The 25,554-nt window shown below is 39.4% G+C and overlaps 2 protein-coding genes across 4 annotated transcripts in view; one reads left to right on the top strand and one right to left on the bottom strand.

Annotated features, from left to right (window-relative positions):
• The window catches only part of MED4 (mediator complex subunit 4), a 132,900-nt gene extending 126,378 nt beyond the window's left edge, over window positions 1-6,522 (top strand). For all 3 annotated transcript variants that reach the window (XM_033436835.2, XM_049701073.1, XM_004274593.4), the window contains 4 exons: window positions 1,469-1,526; window positions 2,321-2,407; window positions 3,902-4,033; window positions 5,826-6,522. In XM_033436835.2, the coding sequence (XP_033292726.1) occupies window positions 1,469-1,526; window positions 2,321-2,407; window positions 3,902-4,033; window positions 5,826-5,998 (450 nt within the window). In that variant the 3' untranslated portion in view covers window positions 5,999-6,522. The remainder of the gene's footprint in view (window positions 1-1,468; window positions 1,527-2,320; window positions 2,408-3,901; window positions 4,034-5,825) is intronic.
• A 7,071-nt stretch (window positions 6,523-13,593) lies between these two features.
• On the bottom strand, window positions 13,594-24,142 carry NUDT15 (nudix hydrolase 15). The gene is made up of 3 exons (XM_004274631.4): window positions 23,964-24,142; window positions 19,063-19,259; window positions 13,594-16,077 (listed from the first exon to the last, which is right to left on the bottom strand). The coding sequence occupies exons 1-3, from the start codon at window positions 24,119-24,121 to the stop codon at window positions 15,917-15,919; spliced, it is 516 nt and encodes a 171-aa protein (XP_004274679.1). The 5' UTR covers window positions 24,122-24,142; the 3' UTR covers window positions 13,594-15,916.
• Window positions 24,143-25,554: the final 1,412 nt, after the last annotated feature.

Genomic DNA, 25,554 nt, shown 5'->3' with positions numbered 1-25,554 from the left:
TGGGCTCTGTAGTTGCAGCACGAGGGCTCTCTCATTGAGGCGCACGAGCTCAGTAGTTGCGGCACGTGGGCTTAGTTGCCCCGCGGCAACTGAGATGTGGGATCTCAGTTCCCTGACCAAGAAGAAGGCGGATTCTTTACCACTGGACCACCGGGAAGTCCCTCCCTTTTTAATTATTGTTTTCCGATAGTCTGCATTACTTTTGAGCCATATTTTCATTATTTGAAGATTTCACAAGTTTGAATTAATAGAAATGGGAAGTTTTACTTTTATCCTGTCCTAAGTTTTCATTTGTTAATAGTCTAAATCTCTACTTCAGTTTTAGAAATAATTTTTGAAATCAGTAAAAGTATATACCAATTTTATATATTGATTAAAATTTACATTTATTTAGTCTTCCATCCTAAACTAGATGGGATTTATATGTAAATATATATAGATATAGATATATGTTAAGGACTCTAGTTTTTCCTTTCTTGTTCTTGGCTACTATTTCAAAGAGACAATTTATTTGTTATTATTTGCTCAGTTATTTCACTAAATACTAACTAATGTAATTGTTATGTGGTGGTATTGCAGGAAGACTTGAGTTTGATTCTCATATGGACCAGACATTGCTGGCTCCTCTCTAGATTAGATTTCCAAAAGACAGTGAACACAAGGACTATAAAAAGACTAAATTTTATGATTTAGATAGTGGCAACTAACAGTTATTAAGTACTAGTGCACCAGGCCCTGTACTTTGCACTTCATGTGTATTATCTCAATCTTCATCACAGTTATATGAGGTCAGTACCGTTATTCTATTTTTACAGACAAAACCATAATTTTAAATGAATACCTACCTTGCCCAAGAGGTAAAAGTTGAGAGATGGAACATAAACCTAGATCTCTCTGACTCCATACTCTTAAATGCTGTGTTACGGTGGAGGATGCATATACTAGGTTAGCTTCATTTTACCCTTTAGTTTGCCTTTGCCCAGGGGAGGGTGGGTGGAAGAGTTCATTATAATAGTCATTAAGCATGGAGGTAATGGTAATGTATAAATGAATGAGACTATCAATCCAAGAATTTATCTTGTAAACTAGAAAAAAAATTTTTTTGGTATTTTATCCTTGAACTAGATATAAGAATAGGATGCTTTGGGAGTAGTACGTGGTCTGTTTTCTGCCTGTTTATGATAGATGACATAAAGAAAAAATGGTAGTGAACAATCCAATTTACATTTTGTTTCTAACAACTAATGTGTATGGAGATTGACTCATAAATGTTTCTTTTTTTCATTGACTGTAACTGATACAAATGATACCCAAGTGGTGGTTCAGAATATTACAAATAAATTGTGGGGATTTCCAAATTTTACATATTGTTTCTATGGGATAAATGATTTTGTGAATTTAGCCAAAAACTGGGCTTGGTATAGTTTTGAATAATCCATATTTCTTTTTTAAATGTTGTTTAAATTAGGCAACAGCTGTTTACCAAGCAAAAGAAAAACTCAAGTCAATAGAAAAGGCAAGAAAAGGTTAGTACTGTGGGAACACTGAATGACTTTCTGAAAAATCCAAATTTTGGTTTCAAGAAACTGATGAGAGGATTATTGGTAATCATTTGCTGCTGTTGAAAAGTTTCCAATAAATTTTCTTGTAAAGTGTCTGCTATATAGCACTATGCTGGGCATTGCTAGGGAGGTGTCACATCCTTTTCCAGGTTATAAAAAGCAATAATAGAAGTTACGGCTATTACCCAAACGTGCAATAAAGACAGTGGGTTTTTTAAATTGTTGGGAGAGGAGAACATGGGCTGGAAGCAAATGGGATTTGAGGTGGATCTTGAAAGACTGTGAAGTCAGAACTAGATAAGGCTTTGGGATGTGTGCACATGTAGTGGTGCTTCGAGAGGCTCAGCATGGCTTCTCGTCCTGTCCTGCTTCTCTCTTTCAAAGGCTTCCATTTTGGATCTTTTAGATTGCATACTAAAAGTCAGAATTATAATGAAGACTTTGGTTACTTTTAATGATTTGTAGGTATGATTTACATCTAACTCGCCTCTTGTCCTATTTTAGATTAACTGCTGTTAAATGTTTGATGTGTGTTCTTCCAGATTTTTCTTAGATCTGTAATACATACGTAACAAGAACAATACAAATACATATATTCTAAAATAAAAACCAGGTTGTGCTATACATATTATTTACTAGTGTACTTTTTTAACCTAATGTATATATTTTAAGTATGAAGTGTATCTGTGATGTATGCACTGACAAACTTGTATGTTTACTAGACTGAAATGTTAACACTATCCTCTTGACTCTCTCAGGTGCTATCTCCTCTGAAGAAATAATTAAGTATGCACATAGGATTAGTGCAAGTAATGCTGTGTGTGCCCCACTGACCTGGGTCCCAGGTAAAAGTAATTCTCTTTTTACTAGATACATGTGGTTTTGAAAATTCTTAGGTGACTGTACACAAAAATAGGAAGAAAAGATTTAAATATGGAATGTATTTATCCTTAGAAACATGTTTCATATTTTCACATCTTTAGTGTCTTATAAGTGATAATATAGGCCATGGGGTTTTATCAGTTTGGTTTTCTACAAAGCTGTTGCCACTGGAAACTGTGTTTCTTTCCTTTTTTAAAAAAAAATAAGTAATTAATAAATTTTAAAAGTATAATATGTGATGATTCTAAAGCTATAGATTTATATACCTGTAAAACCCAGGCTGGCCAGAAGCTAACTTTTTTGAGCCATTAGCATTTCCACAAGGGTTCCAGCCTGAGAAAGAGACAGTCCCGACTCTTAGGGGATAAAGATGAAGCACTGGACACCCAGCAGCAGACACACAGGACTGCAGAGAGCTGGAGTAATTAGAAATAGCAGAGAAATAAACTGCCACATATATATATATTTTTTTTTTAACTTTTATTTATTTATTTGGTTGCATCAGGTCTTAGTTGCGACACGTGGGCTCCCTAGTCACTGCAGGCGGTCTCCTTAGTTGCGGCATGCCAACTCTTAGTTGCTGTGTGGCATGTGGGATCTAGTTCCCCGACCAGGGATTGAACCCCGGCCCCCTGCATTGGGAGCGCAGAGTCTTATCTACTGCGCCATCAGGGAAATCCCTTGCTACATATACTGACAGCAGAGATGTCAGGTAGAGCAGCAGCCTTTTGGGAGGAATGGGAGGTAGTTATCTCAGCTCTAGTCAGTCCTGACGGTGGTATTTTGCCATACCTGAAACACTAAGGGTAGCTACGGTTTTGGAGATAAATAATCTGGAGTTGGTGAGAAAATATTACCAAAAAATTGGTCCAAATCTGGCCAAGTTTTCATCAACCCAGAACTAAAAAGTGTGCTTTCATGATTGGAAATGAACGTTATTGGCTCCTGATACTCCACTGGAATGTTACAGGAATTAGCTTTCCTTCCAACCTCCCCGCAGCATGCGGCGTGTGGGACCTTAGTTCCTGGACCAGGGATGGAACCCGCGCCCCCTGCAGTGGAAGCGCGGAGTCTTAACCACTGGACCGCCAGGGAAATCCCCAGGAATTAGTCTTTAAATTATGTGATCAAAGAGGTTGGTTAGGAAAAGGTTTTAATTTAGAAGACTCAAGATTATACTTTTCTTTGTCATTTGGAATGTTTGCTTAAATGAGAGACTTCTTTTCATATAGAGAATAGTGTATTATTGTGAAGATCTAGAGAAGAAATAAAAATACATGTATTTAAAATTATAATATATTATGTCTTAATAACAATTGATAAGATGACCTTCATATTCCAAAATTGAAAATGTGGCTTGAGTTCTTCAAAGTGAACCAAGGAAAATCAATATTTCAGAGAAGGTATCAAAGCTTATTTTCATATGTGACTGAATTAAAAGCAGTCTTATTTTTTAGGGGACCCACGGAGACCATACCCAACTGATTTGGAGATGAGAAGTGGATTATTGGGCCAGATGAACAACCCTTCCACTAATGGAGTGAACGGTCATCTACCAGGGGATGCACTTGCAGCAGGCAGATTGCCAGGTAATGTTAATCAGAATAATGCTTTCAAACAAAGGTTTTTTTCAGAAATGATGAGGAAGACAGAGATCTGAACAAGTTTGAGGGTCTGGACCCAACTCATTTTAGTTGCTAGGTTCTCTACCAGTTTATCCTCTCTGCTTCCTCTAGTTTAAAGACGGTTCTAGATGGAGGCTATGAAATTAGAATAAACTGATTTTATGTGCCATTTTCCTCAGGAATTAGGCCTCATTAACTAAGCTCCAAACATAGCTTTTTAAAATGAAGTATATTTTATAAACAGGATAAGATGTATGTATGTTCAGTTTAAAGAATACCAAGTGAGCACACTTGTGAAAAAACCCCAGATTAACAAAGTGACTAACAAAGCTTTTTATGGGCGTTTTAATACCTAAATAGAGTATCACTTTTTGTGAGACTCAGCTCATTCTGAACTTCAGCCTTCCTCAGATTTTGCATATAGGTTTGTACTGTTCTTATGTTTATTTTATGTTCCCCTTTTACCTTTTGTAGGTGACTTGTTTTGTTTTGATCTGGTAGAACATATTAAAAGTTTTTTAAAAGGCATAAAAAGGGAAAATTGCTCTTTTTTGAGCAGTTTTAATATTTTACATATTTCATGTTTTTTCGTGTATTTTTTACATCGCTAAAAACATACTGTAGATAATGCTTTTTTATGGTTAACATTTCATTGTAAGGCTGTCCCTGTGTTATTAAAAATAATTTTATAAACATCGCTGTTGTTAACTATCTAAAGTACAAACTGGGAAGTCACTGTGCATTAGTTTCCCTTGGTATCTCCTCATTTTTCTCATTGTGGTTTTACTGTGTCATAATATGCCAGTCAGGTCCAGGCAGGAGGCAGAAACCACACCAGCAAATATGAAGGAAAATGTAAAGAGCTACTGAGTAGTAACCAGGTACTAACTACTAGACAGTAAAGAGAAGTATATTTTCTAAATGCAGTAATAACAGATGCAGGGGGCAGCTACTGCATGTAGGATGAGGCAGATAGCCAAGGAAGGGAACGACTGAGAAGAGGCTCCCCCCCCACCCCCACTCCCCATCCCAAGGCTGATATTCAGCCCGGAGTGGGAAAGGTGTAGCTCTGGCCTGTTGGATGGCAGAGAAGTTAGATGAGGTGTCACAGGCCAGAGCCGGCAAGTAGGAAATTATCCACTAGGGTCCAAGGGAGACTTGCTGGGAAGTCATCCAACTGGGATGCCACTGATGTCCTACACACCCACCAGACACCACAGGAGGGAAACGCAGGATCCCGGAAGGGAAGCCTGTTCCTCCTGTAGAGTCCTTGCAGTGCCCTCTACTGACAGAGCTTAACATTGTGGCTGCTGGCAAAGGAGAAGTGTTTTCAGGGTCCAGGGAGACGAGTGGAATTGAAGCTTAAGAGGCAGTTTAAACTGGAATACACAGTATAGTTTACATTGGCTACTTATAATATATATAGAGAGAATATATAGAAAGTACTATATATGACTTATTATATATGTGCATAAAATATGTATAGACATGAGACATTCGATTTGAAATTATGAACATCTTGAATAGTGACTATAGGAAAGTATGATTTAAAAAAAATAAACCAGAGTCTAAACATCACGTTACTAAAACATCACATTTTTCCATGATAAATTTGATTATTGGCCAAATGTATATTTTGATTTCTAGCCTTTTAAGAAATTTTACTTCAGATTATTTGCATGAAGGAAAGTATAACTAAGAAGTAAATTAATTTTTAGTAAAGATGTTCTCATATGTGCTTCTTTCTTTTCTCCAGATGTCCTTGCCCCACAGTATCCATGGCAGTCAAATGACATAGCAATGAATATGTTACCACCAAATCACAGTAATGACTTTTTGTTGGAACCTCCAGGACATAACAAAGAAAATGAAGATGATGTAGAGGTTATGTCAACAGACTCCTCAAGCAGTAGTAGTGACTCTGATTAAAAAAGCATAAGACAAAAACATACAGAATTGAATACTATAGAATTCTGTTTCTTAAATAATTGCAAACCTGTAAAAATAGCCAGGTGATAATCGGCTATAGTGGAATTGTGCTGCCTATTAAAAATCACAGTGGACTTTCTTTTTAAAGCCAAAAAGCATGGTTTCAGTTCTAAACCACTAGGTGAATATTTAGAGAAAATCAAAATTTACTGTTGGAAAAAAAGATTATTCAGTTCATTGTTGTCTTGTTCTATTTCAGTTGTGTTGGACTTGTGCATAAGAGTTCTGGAAATAAGATTTTAGGGAAATGACCCATGTACATATCACTAATAGGCCTCCTGGAATTATTTAGAAAAGCATAAACAAAGGCAGCGGATCACTGAATGTGCATAACTCAGAATAACAGAAACCCTCATTTGAAAGTAAAGGCCGTTAGCTTCTGTCTCAGGAACAGGAGAAATTGTCTCAATTTGTACTATTTGTAATTATTGTATATTTTGTAAGTAAACTCACTTTTGTTTGTACTTTCTATGCTTTTTTTTTTTTAAATTTCAGCATAGGTAGGATATTTCTGTAAATCCAGTTGCATTTTGTACATACTTTAGAATTTGGAGGATGAATGAACATGAGGTAATGTATACATCTGAACTAGTAATACCAACTTTGGTAGGTTTCTTAAAGGCACACACTGCCATTCTTAGAAGAAATAAAATGAAGTAGTTTTTTAAACTAATTGAAAACTTACCATAATGTCATAACAAGCATAACAAATTGTATGAAAGGTTGTAGAATGGAAAACACTCTGGCCTTCACCTTCCCTCTTATGGCAGTTCCCAGAAGGAATCACTTTTAACTTCTGGTGGTTAACATCCATGTTTAAATAATATGCTTATACAGCTATATTTTGATTTATCAGTTTTAGACAGTATTGCACTCTTTACTCTTTTTCCTGATCTTTTGTGGAAAATTTAGCAAATATGGTTCAGCATAAAGGAGACACAATGAAATTAGCATTCTACCCAGAGATTATATCAATTAACATTTTGGTGTAGACTTTTATCTTAAAAAAAAATACACATTATATACATTTTGTTTGAAAAAAATAAGAATATTGTAAAAAGAAAAAGCATACCCCATATGAAGGATGTCAGACTTGTGCAAAGCACAATGGCCATGTTGGTTACATTTTAACTGTCTTGAAAGTGGTATTTCTCAAAGTCTGGCCACAAACCAAGCGTATCCAAGTTACTGTGGTGGCCGTTAGAAGGCAGATTCAAGAACCTGCTTCTTACCTGCTGAATGGGAATCTGTGTGAGGCCTTCACATCCAAATCTAAGTACTGGGACCTTAAAGCCTTTAAGATCCTTGTCAGTCACTTGCCATTCACAATTCAAGAATATTAGCACCTCTTCCCTCCAGGGGTTTTTACTTATAAACCAACAGAGACTAAGAACATAAAAAAAATAAACCCAAATGGAAAAATAGGACTAATTAATATATAGATTCCTTATGAGTTGATGGTTCAGTGGATTAGAAAACAAGTGGAAATTTCACATGTACCTCAAAGAAATCACGCTGCTGTATACATGCTCACTTGGCGTTTATCTGTACAGCTCTACAACCCCTCATCCAAAACCCTCGGGTCTAAATGTATCTCAGAACTTGGATTTTTAAAAATATTCTATAAAGTTAATAGGACTTATATATCATATGTTATATAATACCTCCAGCAAGATCTCAAGAGCCATCTTATAAATTAAGCACATTAAACTTTCATTTTAAGGCACGTTTCACATACACGTTATTTAGCATTTTCCCCCAAAACACAGGAACTTGTCCTCATTATTCCTCACTGTTGGTAAACGGACGTTTGGATTTCAGCTTCCCCCACCTGGTTTCGGACTTTGTGCAGGTCTTTAACCTCCAAGGCAACTCTGTTTCTATTTCAGACTCTAGCTCCTCTCTCCCTACACCTATAGAAACAGTTCTCCTTTACGTCCCTCCAAATACCTGGAACAACATTTGCATTCCCTTCTCTGAGTATGCTCAGCACTACTTGTCTTGTTCCAGCCCAGGACAAGGACTAGTTAAGAACTACTAGAAGGTCAATTTTTCACTCAACCAGCACACACTGGGCATTTAGTACTCCCAGTCACCACTGGCTGCTGTGTGTATAATACACACAGTCTCCAGCCTGAAGTTTACTTTCCCCGGGGAGGCAAGCAATCAACAGAACACAGCAAGGCATGTGCTGCAGTTCACAGGCACTGAACCAAGCTCAAGACTGCAAATAATCAACGGTGGTGCTCAGCCACAGTAAATACCCCGAGAATCACACCTGATCCCTGAAATGTGGACATGTTTCCTCTTCATTCATACAAACAGTGCTTATGCAAACTATGCACTATAAACGAGCATCTATTTTCAGCCATTTTTAAGAAGGCTGATTTGGGAGCATTTTATCTGCAGAATCTATTATTTCACAAATGCTTTGGGAGTGAATCCAACCCATTAGAAATTAAACCAAGTTATACAAGAAGGCAAAAGTAGATGACTTTAGAAGAACACAAGTGTCACATATCACTTAAGCCTACAGCCTCACTAATTCAAAAGCCACCACTGAAGTTAAACTGCAGCAGAAATAGTGTAAGGCGTGGTATGTGAAAGTCAGCCTGGTTGAGTCTAGAAAGCTTCACAGAGGAAGGGACCCTTGAAGTGCAGTATGAAAAATTGGTAAGGTTTTGTTGAGGCAGACTGAGGGTGGGAGTGACATTCAGTTCACAAGGAGCTGCAGACACACTGGCGAAGTACACTTGAGGAAGCACAAAGAAACACACCTGGAATGTAGTAGAGTGAAAAAGTGATGTGGATATGGTGGGAAAGTTACTATAGAGAAATTATGAAAGACCTTGCATGTCAAGGATTTTTCATATAAGCAATGGGGAACTTCTCAAGAAGTTTGGGAAGACAAGAGACACGACCAAATTTATGATTCTGAGAAGTCATTCTAGGAGTACTGTCAAAGATGAATCAGAGGGTTAAGATGGTAAATTTTATGTTGTGTATTTTACCTCAATCAATCAATCTGAGGGTACAGCTGCAGGAACAGGAGAGAAGATGATGAAGGACCTGGACCAGGGGAGAGGCAACCAGGACAATGTGATAAGGATGGATCCAAGAGGCATGAAAGAAACAGAATGGACAGAGACTGCTTTATGTGGGGAAAAGGAAACTAATCTGAGCAACTAAGCAGATGGTAGAGGCATTCCCTTCGAGGAATACAAGAGGAAATTCAGTTCGTAATGTATCAAGTGAGAAGGACAGAAAATCTCACCTAGAGATGACTGGTGTGTGATTGGTGTGTGATCTGGAGTTTAGGAAAAAGGTTTGAGCTGAAGATAATGTTGTTTGCGGAGCCATCAAACAATAGGTGGAAAGTGAATCTGTAAAGAAAAACAGAAGAATAGAGGACAGAATACCAAGGCAAATTGAATCTGGTGATAAGCTTGGCTTGCTTGCTACTTAGTTCTGTTTGCCCATAAATTGTTCTTGTAAATAAAATGAGGAGTGATATAACTTAGTGCATATAAAGCTATTAAGTGACATTATGCAGAAAGCCAAATACTTAAACATTTTAAACATAAAAATGGGAAATCTAGAATGGGAATTTGGCATTAAGGAAGTGTGATAGATTCAATTTACAGTGTAAATATTATTAAGCATCTACCACAATATTTGGCACATAGTAGATGCAAATTAAATGTTTATGGGGGGCCTTAACTTACGTGTTCAATTTCTTGAGGTACATAAAATGGAAAGCTTAGTACACACCTCTCAGTCAATGCCTACTGTTATTTTTAATTTGCATTTTTCACAAGCACTACTCAAGTGCAACACTGATTTCTAAGTACAACATAAATAATTTAAAAATAAAAGAGGCAGCATCAATATATGATTGAGTTTATGTTGGAAGACTTTGTTTCCTCCCTTACAGATGACTCCCTGAGCTCTCCTTCTCCACGATCCCTAAATGATCCTTGATGCCCCCAAGAAGAGAATATTTCATCTGAAGGAATATTTGCCTTATCTGGAAAGCTGGCAGTCCAGATAATGAAGAACTGCCTCTTCCAGGTGGATCTCAGGGAGGCCGAATTCACATGATGCTCCGCTGGGCAGACCTCTGCTCGGATGTTGTGAGGGTCAGTGTAGGAGCACTTGCCTATCTTGGGATAGAGGACACCTCGGGGCTTGATTTAGCAAATACATGAAGAGCTATTTCAGACTTGCCAGTATCCTGGCAGAGTGAGGTATAGACATTTCATGAGAATACTGCGAGTAGTAGTAGTTTTTTCAATTAAAGGCAATTCTCAAAACATTTAAGAATTAACTGCTTACTTAAAGAGCTCTAAATCCTGCTCTGGTCATTCACTCTTTTAGAGAGAAATTTACAGAGTGATTATTGGATGCCACTGAGCATGCTGGGTGCCGAGTAAGTGCAATCCCCCTCTAACATGAAACTTAGCTTTTTACTTTTTACTATAAATAAGGGCCCAGGTTGGTTTTTTTCTTTTCATTGAAATAGACCTTCATGTCTAATTTGGTGAATTTAAAACAAACAAATGGAAAACCTCACAAGCTCCTAATGAGTTTGTCTACTAAAAATTGAAAAGTAGCAGATACAGAAAAAACTCCTCAGGTTTGTGATAAGTTTCTGAAACTATAAAACACCTGCTTGGATAAGTACTGGCATAAAGACATATCTCAATGAATTCCCAATCAACTATATTTGGGATAAAGCCATGGAGGAGTTTCACCTACAAGGCTGCCTGGGTTCTTCTTATCAAGCCTCCCATGTCTATCATTTAGGGAGGAGCCAGGGACAAACAAGGATTATGTCAGTTGAGGAAGAGAGTAAAACTAATGAGCAAGCAACAGAAGGATATGGAGTAATCAAACAGGAGTAGGAAAAACTGTGAAATTCATAAGTTCAAGGAATATACACTAATTTCACTTGGGCTCCTCTCACACTCTTAAAAAAAAGTCTGTTAAAATAAAATAGAAAATGAGATTTGTAAATGGTAAACTATACAATGTGCGTATATAACTTTGAAAACGTAAGCAATTAAGAAAACAACTTTAGGGACTTCCCTAGTGGTCCAGTGGTTAAGAATCCGCCTTCCAATCAGGGGACGCAGGTTCGATCCCTGGTTGGGGAACTAAGATCCCGCATGCCACAGTGAAGATCCCGTGTGCCGCTACTAAGACCTGATGCAGCCAAATAAATAAATATTAAAAAAAAAAAGAAAACTTTAAAAATGATCTTCATTCACTGAAAAAAGATTCTTTTGTAACACATACTACAACAGTATTTGAGTCTGTTGAAAGGGCAAAATTCAAATGTAACCAGCTTTAGGAGAAGCAAGGGATTTTACAGAAATGGGCTCATAAAGAAAAGGATGTGAGTTCATGGCCTAATCCAGCAGTTCTCAAACTTTTTGGTTTTGGATCCTGTTACACTCTTAAAAATTACTAAGGACCTAAAGACTCAACACAAAAACTATTAGAACAGATAAATGAATTCAGCAAGGTAGCAGGATACAAGATTAATATACATAAATCTGTTGCATTTCTTTACACTAACAATGAAATATCAGAAAGTGAAAAAACAATCCCTTTTAAAATCATGTAAAAAAACCCACCTAGGAATAACCCTGACTAAGGAGGTGAGAGACTTATATGCTGATAACTATAAAACACTGATAAATGAAACTGAAGATGATTCCAAAAAAAAAATGGAAAGATAATCCATGCTCTTGGATTGGAAGAATATTATTAAAGTGGCCATACTACCCAAAGCAATCTACAGATTTAATGCAATCTGTATCAAATTACTCAAGCATTTTTCACAGAACCAGAACAAATAATCCTAAAATTTATATGGAAACACAAAAGACCCAGAATTGCCAAAGCAATCCTGAGGGAAAAGAACAAGCTGGAGGCATAACCTTCCCAGACTTCAGACAATACTAGAGTATCAAAACAGCGTGGTACTGGCACAGACACAGACATATGGATCAATGGAGCAGAACAGAGAGTGCAGAAATGAGCCCGCACACCTATGGTCAGTTAATCTTCCACAAAGGAGGCAAGAATATACAACGGAGAAAAGAGTCTCCCTTCAGCAAGTGGTGTTGGAAAAGTTGGAAAGCAGCATGTAAATCAATGAAGTTAGAACACTCCCTCTCACCATACACAAAAATAAACTCAAAATGGCTTAAAGACTTAAATAAGACACGACACCATAAAACTCCTAGAAGAGGACATAGGCAAAACTCTCTGACATAAACTGTACCAATGTTTTCTTAGATTGGCTTCCCAAGGCAAAAGAAATAAAAGCAAAAATAAGCAAATGGGACCTAATCAAACTTATAAGCTTTTGCACAGCAAAGGAAACCATAAACAAAAGGACAACCTACAGACTGGGAGAAAATATTTGCAAATGACCAATGTTGGGCTTGATTTCCGAAATACACAAACAGCTCATATAGCTCAATATCAAAAAAACAACCCAATCAAAAAATGGGCAGAAGACCTAAACACACATTTCTCCAAAGAAAACATACAGATGGCCAAGAGGCACAGGACAAGATGCTCAACATCACTAATTATTAGAGAAATGCAAATCAAAACTACAATGAGGTATCACCTCACACCAGTCAGAATGGCCATCATCAAAAAGTCTACAAATAATAAATGCTGAGGAGGGTGTGGAGAAAAGGGAACCCTCTGATACTGTTGGTGGGAATGTACATTGGTGCAGCCACTATGGAGAATATGGAGGTTCCTTAAAAAACTAAAAATAGAGCTGCCATATGATCCAGCTATCCCACTTCTGGGCAGATATCCAGAAAAGATGACAATGAATTAAAAAAGATACACACACCCCCAATGTTCACAGCAGCACTATTTACAATAGCCAAGACATGGAAGCAACCTAAGTGTCCATCGACAGATGAATGGATAAAGAAGATGTGGCACATATATACAATGGAATATTACTCAACCATAAAAAGGAATGAAATAATGCCATTTGCAGCAACATGGATGGACCTAGAGATTACCATACCAAGTGAAGTAAGTCATATGATATCACTAATATGAAGAATCTAAAAAAATGATACAAATGAACTTATTTACAAAACAGCAACAGAGACTCACAGATATAGAAAAAAAACTTATGATTACCAAAGGGGAAAGAGGGAGGGGAGGGACAAATTAGGAGTTTAGGATTAACAAATACACTAATATTAGATATAAAATAAACAACAAGGACCTACTGTATAGCACAGGGAACTATATTCAGTATCTTGTAATAACCTATAACAGAAAAGAATCTGAAAAGGAGTGTGTGTGTGTGTGTGTGTGTGTGTGTGTGTGTATTAATATATATCTGAATCACTTTGCTGTATACCTGAAACACAACATTGTAAACAACTATACTTCATTTAAAAAAAAAATTACTAAGGACCCCAAAGAGTTCTTGTTTTTGTAGGATTTTATCTAGTGATAGGACCATATTAGGAATTAAAACCAAGAAATTTTAAGAATTCTTTTATTAATTTATTTACAAATAACAAAAACCCATAACTCAAAACCATTATATGTTAACATAATTTTTATAAAAAATATAGCTATTTTTCTTAAAAAAAAAAGCAAAAGAACCAGTGAGAAGAGTGGCACTGTTTTACATTTTTGTCAGTTTCTTTCACATCTAGCTTAATAAAAGAGAGCTACACTCTCATGTCTGCTTTGCATTCAGTCTGCTACAGTATCACACAACATGCAAACTCCTCTGTACACTCAGGAAAGAATGAGAATGAAAAAAGCAAATGAAGTCTTCATATGACAAAAACAGCTTTAACCCTGAGGGCCCTTGAAAGGGTCTTGAGGACTTCCCCGGGCCACACTTTGAGATCCACTGCCCTAGTCTAATCGCATTTTACACATAAGGAAGCTGAATCTCAGAGAGATCAACTGAGATCCCAAATGACAGGGCCTGTTAATGACGGGATACAGATCCTGGATGGTTTGTCTCACTTCCCTTGCTTTAGGTTCTCAACTGGAAATCTGGGAAATACACCCTAAAGACCTGTCGTGTTTGCTCTAGTTGCAGGGACTGTCACAATATATTACCAAAAATTTTTTTGACTTTAATAAAACAAAAGAGGAAAATCAACAAATGTGATAAATTCTGCAACGGGCATACTGTGTTAGCACCTGAATTAGGTTCTCTATTAGAACTGAAACACTAAGACAAATTCTGCACTCTCCTCCACGCACACTGGTAATGACAAACAGCACAGTCAAACCACAGAGTAATACGGAAAGCAGAATTACCACAACATCACCATTTATCACGTTTTCTGAGTCTGAAATATAATTCATGACACAATCCCCGAAAATTTTTCACGAGTACAGGCTGAAAGGGTATTGGGTATATTAAGAGACTCCAAATAAATAACTGGCAATCGTGTGGGACTTTTCAGCTAAAATGGAGCTGTTCTGAAATGAAGATATTTTTCATTCTTTTATAGGACCTTATTTTGCCTTTTATGTATGGGTTGGCCAAAAAGTTCCTTTGGTTTTTTGGGTAAAAATAAAAGACACATTTTTCATTTTCACCAAGAACTTCATTGAACAACGTATTCACCCTTTTGTTCCACTACCTTCTGCCATTTTTCAGGCAACTTCATAATTCCATCTTCCCAAAACTTTTTATCTTTTTGAGCAAAGAACTGTTCCAGGTGCCTTTTACAGTCTTCCAGGGAATTGAAATTTCTTCCATTAAGAGAATTTTGTAAAGACCGAAATAAATGGAAATCCGAAGGTGCAATGTCTGGTGAATAAGGTGGAGGAATCAGAACTTCCCAGCCAAGCTGTGACAGTTTTTGCCTGGTCATCAAAGAAACATGCGGTCTTGTGGTATCCTGATGGAAGATTATATGTTTTCTGTTGACTAATTCTGGACGCTTTTCGTCGAGTGCTGCTTTCAGTTGATCTAACTGGGAGCAGTACTTGTTGGAATTAATCGTTTGGTTTTCCGGAAGGAGCTCATAATAGAGGACTCCCTTCCAATCCCACCATATACACAACATCACTTTCTTTGGATGAAGACCGGCCTTTGGTGTGGTTGGTGGCGGTTCACTTCGCTTGCTCCACGATCTCTTCCGTTCCACATTATTGTACAGTATCCATTTTTCATTGCCCATCACAATTTGTTTTAAAAATGGAACGTTTTCATTACGTTTCAGTAGAGAATCGCATGCGGAAATACGGTCAAGAAGGTTTTTCTCGCTTAACTTATGTGGAACCCAAACGTCAAAGCGATTCATATAACCAAGCTGGTGCAAATGATTTTCAACACTTGATTTGGATATTTTGAGTATATCGGCTATCTCCCGAGTGGTATAACGTCGATTGCTCTCAATTAATGTCTCGATTTGATCGCTATCAACTTCAACTGGTCTACCTGACCGTGGAGCATCGTCCAGCGAGAAATCTCCAGCACGAAACTTCGCAAACCACTTTTGACACGTTCGCTCAGTCACAGCACCTTCTCCATACACTGCGCAAATCTTTTTTTGCGTTTCAGTTGCATTTTTACCTTTCTTGAAATAATCAAGCATAATATGCCGAAAATGTTGCTTTTTTTCTTCCATCTTCTATATTAAAATGGCTATGAAAAAAATTAACCAATTTTGTTAAGTGTTTTTTTAAATACACGCTGATATGACAGCTGTCACAATACAATCCAACAAAATTGTTTCGAAAGAAGTTAAACACAACTAAGCACTACTAGAGCCATCTTACGGGAAAACCAGATGAACTTTTTTTTTGGCTAACCCATTAAAAAAAAAATCAGGGAGTCTCCTTGTTCACCTCTAGGTGATTTCCTTTGTATCCTACCAGATGATCCAAATCTTCTCTAAATGGATCGTAGCCTTGTTCCTTTAAACAACGTAGTGGCCAGAAAAGCTGGTCTAGGGGAGGAAATTCTTCCCAAGGAACCCACTCCCAACCTAGAAAAGAAAGGTATCAAAGCAATTTCTTTAGATGAAAGGAAACAAAGGATATTTATTTTGGCAAGTTAACCTATACTAAGAAAAATTAATTAAATTTAAAAATGATGGGCTTCCCTGGTGGCGCAGTGGTTGAGAGTCCGCCTGCCGATGCAGGGGACACGGGTTCGTGCCCCGGTCCAGAGAAGATCCCACATGCCGCGGAGCGGCTGGGCCCGTGAGCCAGCGTGTCCGGAGCCTGTGCTCCGCAACGGGAGAGGCCACAACAGTGAGAGGCCCGCGTACCGCAAAAAAAAAAAAAAAAAAAAAGATTTGCTACTAATGAAGTGCAATAGTGATGCTATGCATTAGCTTGGCTATACAAACATAATTTGCATTTAGAATGAAGATCTTAAGAAGGGAATGATGATCATTTAAAACATGCTGTTATTTGAATATGACGCCAAGTTTACAAAGGCCACATTGTGGTCAAACCCAGATTTAATGCCCCTGGAGAGAGAGGGAGAGGGAGAGGGAGAGCGAGAGAGAGAGAGAGAGAGAGAGAGAGAGAGAGAGAGAGAGAGAAGAAGGAGGGGGAGGGAGACACTCACAATGTGCTGCAAGATGCTCAATTAACTGAGTCGCAAGAGAGCTGAAGTAAAGTTTATCCTAGGGGCCCCCTAGAAAACGAAGCATCTGGATAATCCTTCTAAGTATAAACAGATGGCTAGAGGAAACTGAAGCAGGCAATCCAGATCCAGGACCTGATGAACATGGGGCAGAGGCTGCATGCTTATATTATAAAAAACGAAGACCCCCGAGTGCCTGCACCTTGGCCAGGTTATCAGCTCCCTCAGTGAACCTGGTACAATCCTGCCTCCCACTTCCTAAGGCATGAATAATTTCTGTTGTACCCTAGGCCAGCTGAAGGCCTTTGCATACTTTCTGTGTGTTTCTTTGTGTGACATCGTGATATAAGAAATAGGTATTTGGTCTTTATCCCTGTTTCCTGGCAGGGTTCCTAAAATCTTTGTAATTTCCTGAGTGATAGGGATCAGAGGAGCATCTTTTGTTTCCATAGTAAGCTCCTTTCAACCAATGCTGAGTTTATGCTAATGAGATGGCTGGTGGCTGAGGACCCCTGGAGAGTTTCAGGATGGGGGCTGGTGACCAGGAAGACCCAGGCGTGATTACAGGGTTGGAACTTTCAGCCCACCTCTCACCCCACACTCCACCTTAGGGATGGAGAGAGGGGCTGGAGACTGAGTTAACAGCCAATGGACATTGATTTAACCAATCACAGTAATAATAATCCCATTACATAGGAACCTCCATAAAAACTCTACACAGCTGGGTTCAGAGAGCTTCTGAGTTGAACACATCGAGGTGCTGGGAGGGTGGCACATCCAGAGAGGGCATGAAAGTCCCGTGCCCCCTCCCCAGACCTGGCCCTACCTCTTTCATTTGGCTGTTCCTGAGCTGTACCCTTTAAAACAAACTGGTAATGTAAGGAGGGTGTTTTCCTTAATTCTGTGGGACATTCTAGCAAATTACCGAAGAGGGGGTTGTGGGAGCCTCGATTTATAGCCAGGCCGTCAAAAGTACAGGAGGCCTGGACGTGAGATTGGCATTGGAAATGGGGGCAGTCTCATGGGACTGAGCTCTTTAACTTTTCGGATCCAAGTAGACAGTGTAAGAATTGAACTGAATTATAGGACACTCAACTGATGTCTGGAGAGTTGGAGAATTATTTAGTGTGAGGGTAAAAGTCCACACATTTGGTATCAGAAGTGTTGTGAGTAAAAACAGTTCAGACTTTGCTAGCTCATTTTAAAGGATTCCAAGTAGTTACCTATTTTACAAAAAATCTTATATGACTCAACGGGCCTTCGGGTAGAACATGCCCTTCTGTTCATTCAATCAAGTCAGTCTGTAAAACACTTCAGACATGACTTATTCATTCTAGCAATGTCACTTCCTTCTGCACAGAAGCCCTCCCTGACCACCCCACCTGACACAACACCCATGCATCACTATCTTTACACAGCTTTATTTTTATTCTTACTCCTATCATTACTATCATAAAATATCTGCTAATTTGTTGCCTTTCCCCCCAGATAAAATGTAAAGTCCAGGAGGGCAGGGACTTTGTTTTAAACACCACTTTTCCTTTAGTGCTTAGAACAATGTCTGGCACACAGTACTCAGCAAGTATTTGTGAATGAAAAGATTTTCGCTGTTAGAGGAGAAATTAAACGTTTAGAGGGGTGATCCTACATGAGACCACTTGGATAAGGTTTCTTATGGCAAATAATATACTGAATAAGTTTGATATTTTACTCTTTAGTTCCTTTTATCATGCAGTTTTACGAAATCTGAAGAGAGATGATACATGCAAAGCCCTAAGAACAATGCTTAGTACACAGTAAATAACAGAATATCAGTTATTGTCATTAAAGCTTTCAGAGCACTCAATTCAACGCAGAAGGTAACAGCTAAGTGTTTTGTCAGGTTAAGCATTCTCTATAAAAGGAAGTTTTACCTCTCTTGCACAGGTGAGAAAACTGAGGAAGTCACGTTAAATGTTTTGCTTAAAAATCAGTGTGAAACAAAATTAAACACTAACAATAAAACTAACGCTTACTGAGTACTTACTGTGTTCACTAGGCCAGGCCCGTTGTATGTATTAACTCATTTTATTCTTACAACAACGCATCTGAAGTAGGTACTATTGTCACAAGTGAGAAAAGAGGCCCAGAGACCTAAATAACTTGTCCAAGGTTACAAACCTCTAAGTAGAAAAACCAGGATGCGAACCAAGTAGTCTGGCTCTAGGCCCAGTTCTCTTTCCTGTTCTGTCCTTATGTATCCAGGATTTAAGTATATTTACATTCTAACTGAAGTATAATTATATTCTAATCTAATTTTCTTCCTATGGCAATATAACGTAATCTTCCTTCAGACCATGTGCTCGCATAGAAAATGCATTATTTATAGTTCTCTTACTTTCATTTTTCTCAGGCTCTACATTCTTTGGTTCTGAATCACGAGTCACATCCACCTCTCCTTTCATTAAAATAGTGACATAATGGTAATTCTCTTCCTCAACGAAAGAATTCACAACCGAGGCAAAGCAAACATTTTTCAGGTGAAGAGCTGCTTCTTCCCAGGTTTCCCTTTGAGCACATTCTTCCCAGCTTTCACTGAAAAACAGAAACACACCACCGTATTCAATTCTATTTATGCATTTTTTTTTGCCATGAAATTCCTGGCTAGAAATTCCTAGTGTAAAGCAAAAAGAGCTGTAATTGGTTCACGCTTTACAACAATAAATCAACAACCCTCCTTTGACACTCTGTTTATCCTATATCAAGTATCTGAAGACCAAAAGGATTTCATATTGAACAAAAAAATGAACTTTTAGCCAATTCAGCACTACTTCATGTGCCTGGAAGCAGCATGCAACCAGGAGGTGGTTTAATATATCAGTTAAGAGCACAGCTTTGGAGTCAACTAGACCTGGGTTTGAGTTCAAAGTCCATTATTTTCCACCTTAGACAAGTAAGAAGATAATACTACTTTCTCATGGGGTTGTGTTAGTTGTACCAAGAAGTGGACACTGTCTTTTCTGAAGGCTCAGAAGGCTCAAAACTGAGGGCAATAGGCAACAGGCATTCACGAAATATTAAAATACACTGATGTGATTAGTTCACCTTCAACGTATGATCCATAACTAGATATTGACAAAAACGCTGATATTCCAAGTTACAAAAACCTGTATATAAATTAAAACATTTCACTGCAGTTTTCATACATGAGACAAGACTAAAAATATATAATATCTCCCTTTAGAAATTGTTCCAAATGAAATTTTATATAATCAGATAAAATATGAGTATTGAATGAAAACAAATATTATTAAAAGAAATCATTAGTGATTCAGTTTTTCTAAAAGTCATTTCATATGCACTTTAGATTAAATTTCCAAATATTTATGAAGCACTTTAGTGTGATATTCAGCAAAAAAGAATATTGTTTCTCTATCTTTTCTACCTTGAATATTTTTGTATCTCTAATTATCTAAACTACCGTCACTACCCAGTCTACATAAGAAGACAGATCTTTGGGAGGGAGGAGAGTTGTGCGTTTTCAGCCTGAAGGAACGTTCCTCTTCCTCCTGATGAGGGGCCAGCTCTGCCTTGAAACCAAGTGAGAGGCCCTCCAAGAGAATTAGTCACAAAGACTGGGTGAGACTCTCAAGAAGGAGGTACTGGTATGTTACTCCCCAGTTAAAGACTGAGCTGTGGAACCTCATAGGTCTACCCCAGTGCATCAGAGTAGAGGTGTAGGAGGGAAAGAGCTCTTGTGTTAATCTGAGATGTGTCCCGTGGTGTTTAGGGATGCACGTGAATACACAAGGTGATGCTCATTCCCACTTTAGGAATTTGGAAGGCAGGAGAGTGGCTAAAGCAGCCCACGATGGCTGAGCAGAGAAAATGGGCAGCAGTGAAAGCGTCCTTCCCAACATGTGTTTTCTTTGGGCCAAGCAGATGCTACAAGAGACTGCTGGGGGGCCCGTCACAAAGAAAATGTAGCGTGGTATGCTAACAGCAGGAGCTGGTGGCCAGCGTCACAAAAAGTCAGTCACCTATGTCAGGGAACTGTGCAGTGTAGAAATCCTTATAGGACTTCCAACCAACCAATAAACACACCCTAAGAAAGAGAGCACGCAGACTTCCCTGGTGGCGCAGTGGTTAAGAATCCTCCTGCCAATGCAGGGGACACGGGTTGGATCCCTGGTCCGGGAAGATCCCACATGCCTCAGAGCAACTAAGCCCGTGAGCCACAACTACTGAACCTGTGCTCTAGAGCCCGCAAGCCACAACTACTGAAGCCCGCGCACCACAACGAAGAGTAGCCCTGCTTGCCGCAACTAGAGAAAACCCGCGCGCAGCAACAAAGACCCAACGCAGCCAAAAATAAATAAATTTTAAAAAAGAAAGAAAGAGAGCACGCCTGTGAATACTGCACCCAGAGGGCACATAACATAGATCACAGCAGCACCACTCAGGTAAAAGTTTTGCTCCCTCTCCTCCTTCCTCAACACACCAGAAAAAGAAACCAGAAACAGTGAGAAGAGGAGGAGGTAGAGAAAGCAAAACAATGGCCCACACCTCCTTTCCCCACTACAAAGGAAAGCTAAATGCCTGGAAGAGGATCATAATAACCAAAATACGATTTACTTTTATAATCAAGTGAAAGTGAGACAGGCTGGGACTGGGACCCTTTACTGCACTGCTTGCACCTGGACTAACATCTCCTCTCCCTGAACAACAGAATACAAAGAAACTCTAAGAGACGACGAAAACTAACTGCACCCATGTACAGTTAGGGCAAACTGTGAACAAAGATACAAAAAGGCCAAAACCCAACTGCCACTTTTGAGGCACCAGGAGCAAAACCAGGGTACCACACACGACACAGGCACCCGGCACCACCAAGGGGGTGGAGAGATCACCTAAGCCACCCCTCCAGCCCAAAGCACCTATCCACTCCCACCCTCACCCCGTTTAAGGGACCAGCTCACCTGCCTCAGAGAGCGAGCAAGGGCACCTGTTACCTCTCATGCCGTAGCATGAGTCCCAATAAAGTCTTGCCTGAATTCTTTTGTCTGATGTCTTATCAATTTCTATTGATTAAAGAGTTCAAGAACCCAGGTTGGTAACAAGAGCAAAACAATTGAATTTGCAGAAAACGTCATGGAGAAGCAGAGAAGGGAAAGACAAATCATATTTGAAGACAATGAAAAGAGAAAATAAAGCTACTTCCTTCCTGTTTGTTTCCCATCGATTTAGCCCACTCAGTTTACCAGTTATACAAAGATAAGTGAAAGCACACATGTGAAGAGCTTAGCATAACACCTAGCACTTAGTAAAAAGGTCATTAAAGTTCAATTTTGGCCATTATCATTCAGTATGAGTCAAGACTCCAATACTGTCTTGTGTTACTGTTAGGACAACTATCTCGAACCACTACTCTAGAAATTACACATTCTAAATAGTGCTTAGTTTGTGATCTAACTTTGGCTAATGCTCCCCCGCCCCCCAAACTGACAAAGTACAATATGGTGTGCTTATCTGGGCAATTTGATTCTTAATCTAGGCATTTTATTTATTAAGTGATAGCTTATCTTACTTATCTAAAAACGAGAAACTTATTGATGCTTTTAAAAATTCTGAAGACCATTTACACAATTCCCTGTGCTAGAAGATAAGAATTCCATATTCTATAAAGATCTGAGTCTGATTAAAAGGCACTAGGATCAAGCCTCTACTTCTAACAACCACTTTATAAGAAATACGTGAATTAGAAGAATATAGTCATAATGTGAGCAATTCAAATGACCCATATTCAACATGGCATAGGAAAAAGGGGAGGGCGGGTACTGCTAGATTAAGAGACTTAAAAATGTATCAATCACATGCAACATGTGCCCTTCCTTTAATCTGAATTGGTACAAAAGAGTAAAAAGACATTTTCAAGACAACTGCAGAAAACAGTACAGACTGGGTAACAGATGCTATAAAATATTTTAAGGTTTGAAAATGGTATTGTGGTTACTTCTTTTTAAAAGCCTATTACAGATAGATACTGAATTACTTAGGGGTGGTGTAATAAGATGCCCGCTTTCCTTTAAAATAGTTTAGAAAACAAGGGGTGTGTGTGTCTGTTTGCCGGGAGGGAGGAGCAGTAAAGACGAAACAAGAACAAACTGAGTAACGGGTACATGAGGATTCACTGACTATTCTATTTTTATGTATGTTTGAAACTTTCTATACAAAAGGAAAAACAAGCTCTGTGTCTTGAACGCTTTATTCTTACTTTGAGATAGATCATCTACCAGAGCGCTTGCACCTGGACAAAGGTAGAGGCTAAAAAAATAACTGCACGCATGCGCAGTTGGGGCAATTATAAACAAGCTATAAAAAGGCCACAAACCAACTGCCATTTCGGAGCTGCTGAGAGCAAAGCAGGGTACCACGCATGATTCCCACACACACCAACGGGGTTAGGCGGGCCACCTAAGCTGCGCCTCCTGCACAGCCCGCAGATCCATCCCTATTCTCACCCCATTTAAGGAACCAGCCCACCACCACGTCCCCTCCAGGGGAGCCGAGCAAGGGGCACCTGTGTCTTGTTCTCGCTCCCTCTTGCTACAGCACGAGCCCCAATAAAGCTTCGCCTAAATTCCTCATCTGGCATCTTATCAATTTCTATTGATTAAAGAGTCCAAGAGTCTGGGTGAATCCACCTTCTAGCACAATCTCAGCCTTTTTACACCCTTGTATAGAACTAACTTTCTTTGTCGGTCTGACACATCATCAAACCACAACATGCCAAAGCAAAGAGGGACCTTAAGGAGTACAGCATCTAACTTCCCCATTTTAAAAAGAGAAACTGAGGCCCAGAGTTTCAGTCGCCCATTCGCTTGGTTAGAGCGCAACTAAACTTACTGGAGCAGGAAACACGGAATATATCCATGTGCGTTTAAATCACCAGCAAACCGTGCAAAAGCCTTAACTGACAGAACTACATTGACCGCGGCCCATAAACACCAACTTCCGGTCTCTCAAGTGCGAGCAGTAAGAAAAACACAACTCACCAGCCAACTCCCAGCCGCGTCACGTCTCGCGAGGAGCTGATGGCGCAGGCGCAGCTCACACGGGAACGAGGAAATCTCTCCTTCAGCCATACCCAGCGCAGTGCCCCCTCCCGGCCCGAGAGGAGAAAAGAGGAACTCGCGAGAAACGACGCAGCGTCGGCGCGCACGCATGGACGCACGCAGGGAGCGAGGTCGTCCTTCCCGTGCACTTCCCGCTTTCCCCGTCCGCCAGGTGGCTGCTTACCCGAACTCCAAGTGGCCCCCAGGAAGTTGGAATTTGCCGGCTCCAAATGACCCTTTCCTCCTCCCCAGGAGGACGCAGCGAGGATGCCTGCAGCTGGTCACCACTACTCCTACCCCGACTCCTGGGCGCCGCCCCCGCGCCTCCGCACTGGCCGTCATAGCGGGAGAGGGTCTCGCGGGCCGAGGCCGGAAGTGACGTTTGCTTTGCCCCGCCCCCGGGGTCGCCGCCAATCTCCCTGAGCAGGTGAGGGACCGTAAATCACTGTAGGATCCCCCGGGCTTCCGCCGCTTTTCCTTTGTGCTTGGTGTCTCCCGCATCTACGGGTCCAAACTTGTGAAGGTTGTTTCCTCCCGAGAGGCTCTGTGGCCAGAGTTTGGCTTTAACTAATGCTGTTTACTGTTGCGCTTTCACCATTCATTATTTATCTACTCTTAGATTCCTCCATGCACTTAACCAGCCATCTACTTTTATAAACCTCTGTGTCTTTGCACATCTTTTTTTTTTTTAAATAAATGAGCTTCACCACAGTAAACTCATTCCACTATAGCTCAAATCAGTGTGGTACTGGAGCAAGGACAAATAGTATAGAAATATCCTGGTATGAATAACTGAGTATTAACAAATCATGGGAAGAAAAGCACTAGTCAGTTATGCTGGGACGAATTAGTTACCTATTTAGGAGGAAAAATAGACGCTGTTCCAGTTGTTTGCATGCCATGCACCAACAAAAAAATCCCAACTGAATCAGAGTTGTAATGAAAACAAACAAAACAAATGACTGGTTTCTGGTTGGAGACTTTTAAAAAAAATTAATGTAAATTAAGTTTTACTTCTAAAATAATGTGCGCATAATTTTTAAAAGGCAAATGGTACAAAAACTGTAAGAAGAACAACCTTACTTTCTAGTCATGCTTCCATTCACTTTTGTTTTGGTACGCGGGCCTCTCACAGTTGGGGCTTCTCCTGTTGCGGAGCACAGGCTCCGGACGCACAGGCTCAGCGGCCATGGCTCACGGGCCCAGCCGCTCCGCGGCATGTGGGATCTTCCCGGACCGGGGCACGAACCCGTGTACCCTGAATCGGCAGGCGGACTCTCAACCACTGCGCCACCAGGGAAGCCCTGATTAAACATTTTTATAGCATTTCTCTTTCCACCCAGAAACTCAACAGTCTTCAATGTGGTGTGCACCACAAAAATACTCCATGATGTTTTCCCAAATAAAAATTGGCAACATATGAAAAGGATAATACATCACGACTGAATGGGGTTATTCCCAGAAATACAAGTCTGGCTTGAAATTTGAAAACTAAATCTATGTAATTCACCATACTAAAAGAGGGAGAAAGGAAACACATATTATCATTTTAATAGATGTAGAAAATAATTTGATAAAATTCAGTACTCATTCAAGATTTAAAAAAAAGCAAACTAGAAATAAAAGGGAATTTTAACAACCTTAGGTAAGGTATCTACAAAGACCTACAGCTAACATCATATTTAATGATTGTTAGGGCTGAATCATGTCCCCCCAAAATTCACATTTTGAAATCCTAACCCTCAATACCTCAGAATATAACTGTATTTGTAGAC

Source organism: Orcinus orca, chromosome 18 (genome assembly GCF_937001465.1).
Source record: "Orcinus orca chromosome 18, mOrcOrc1.1, whole genome shotgun sequence".
Taxonomy (NCBI): Eukaryota; Metazoa; Chordata; class Mammalia; order Artiodactyla; family Delphinidae; genus Orcinus; species Orcinus orca.
This window is presented reverse-complemented; position numbering and strand designations above follow the sequence as displayed.

What these genes read in the sequence shown, in the direction of transcription:
- NUDT15 (XM_004274631.4), bottom strand. Translation starts at nt 24,121, where the DNA reads ATGACGGCCAGTGCGGAGGCGCGGGGGCGGCGCCCAGGAGTCGGGGTA. An exon ending in GGGGGCCACTTGGAGTTCGG is followed by an intron (nt 19,260 to 23,963) that starts GTAAGCAGCCAC and finishes TCTGTTTTTCAG; the next exon opens with TGAAAGCTGGGAAGAATGTG. An exon ending in AGAGCCTGAGAAAAATGAAA is followed by an intron (nt 16,078 to 19,062) that starts GTAAGAGAACTA and finishes TTTCTTTTCTAG; the next exon opens with GTTGGGAGTGGGTTCCTTGG.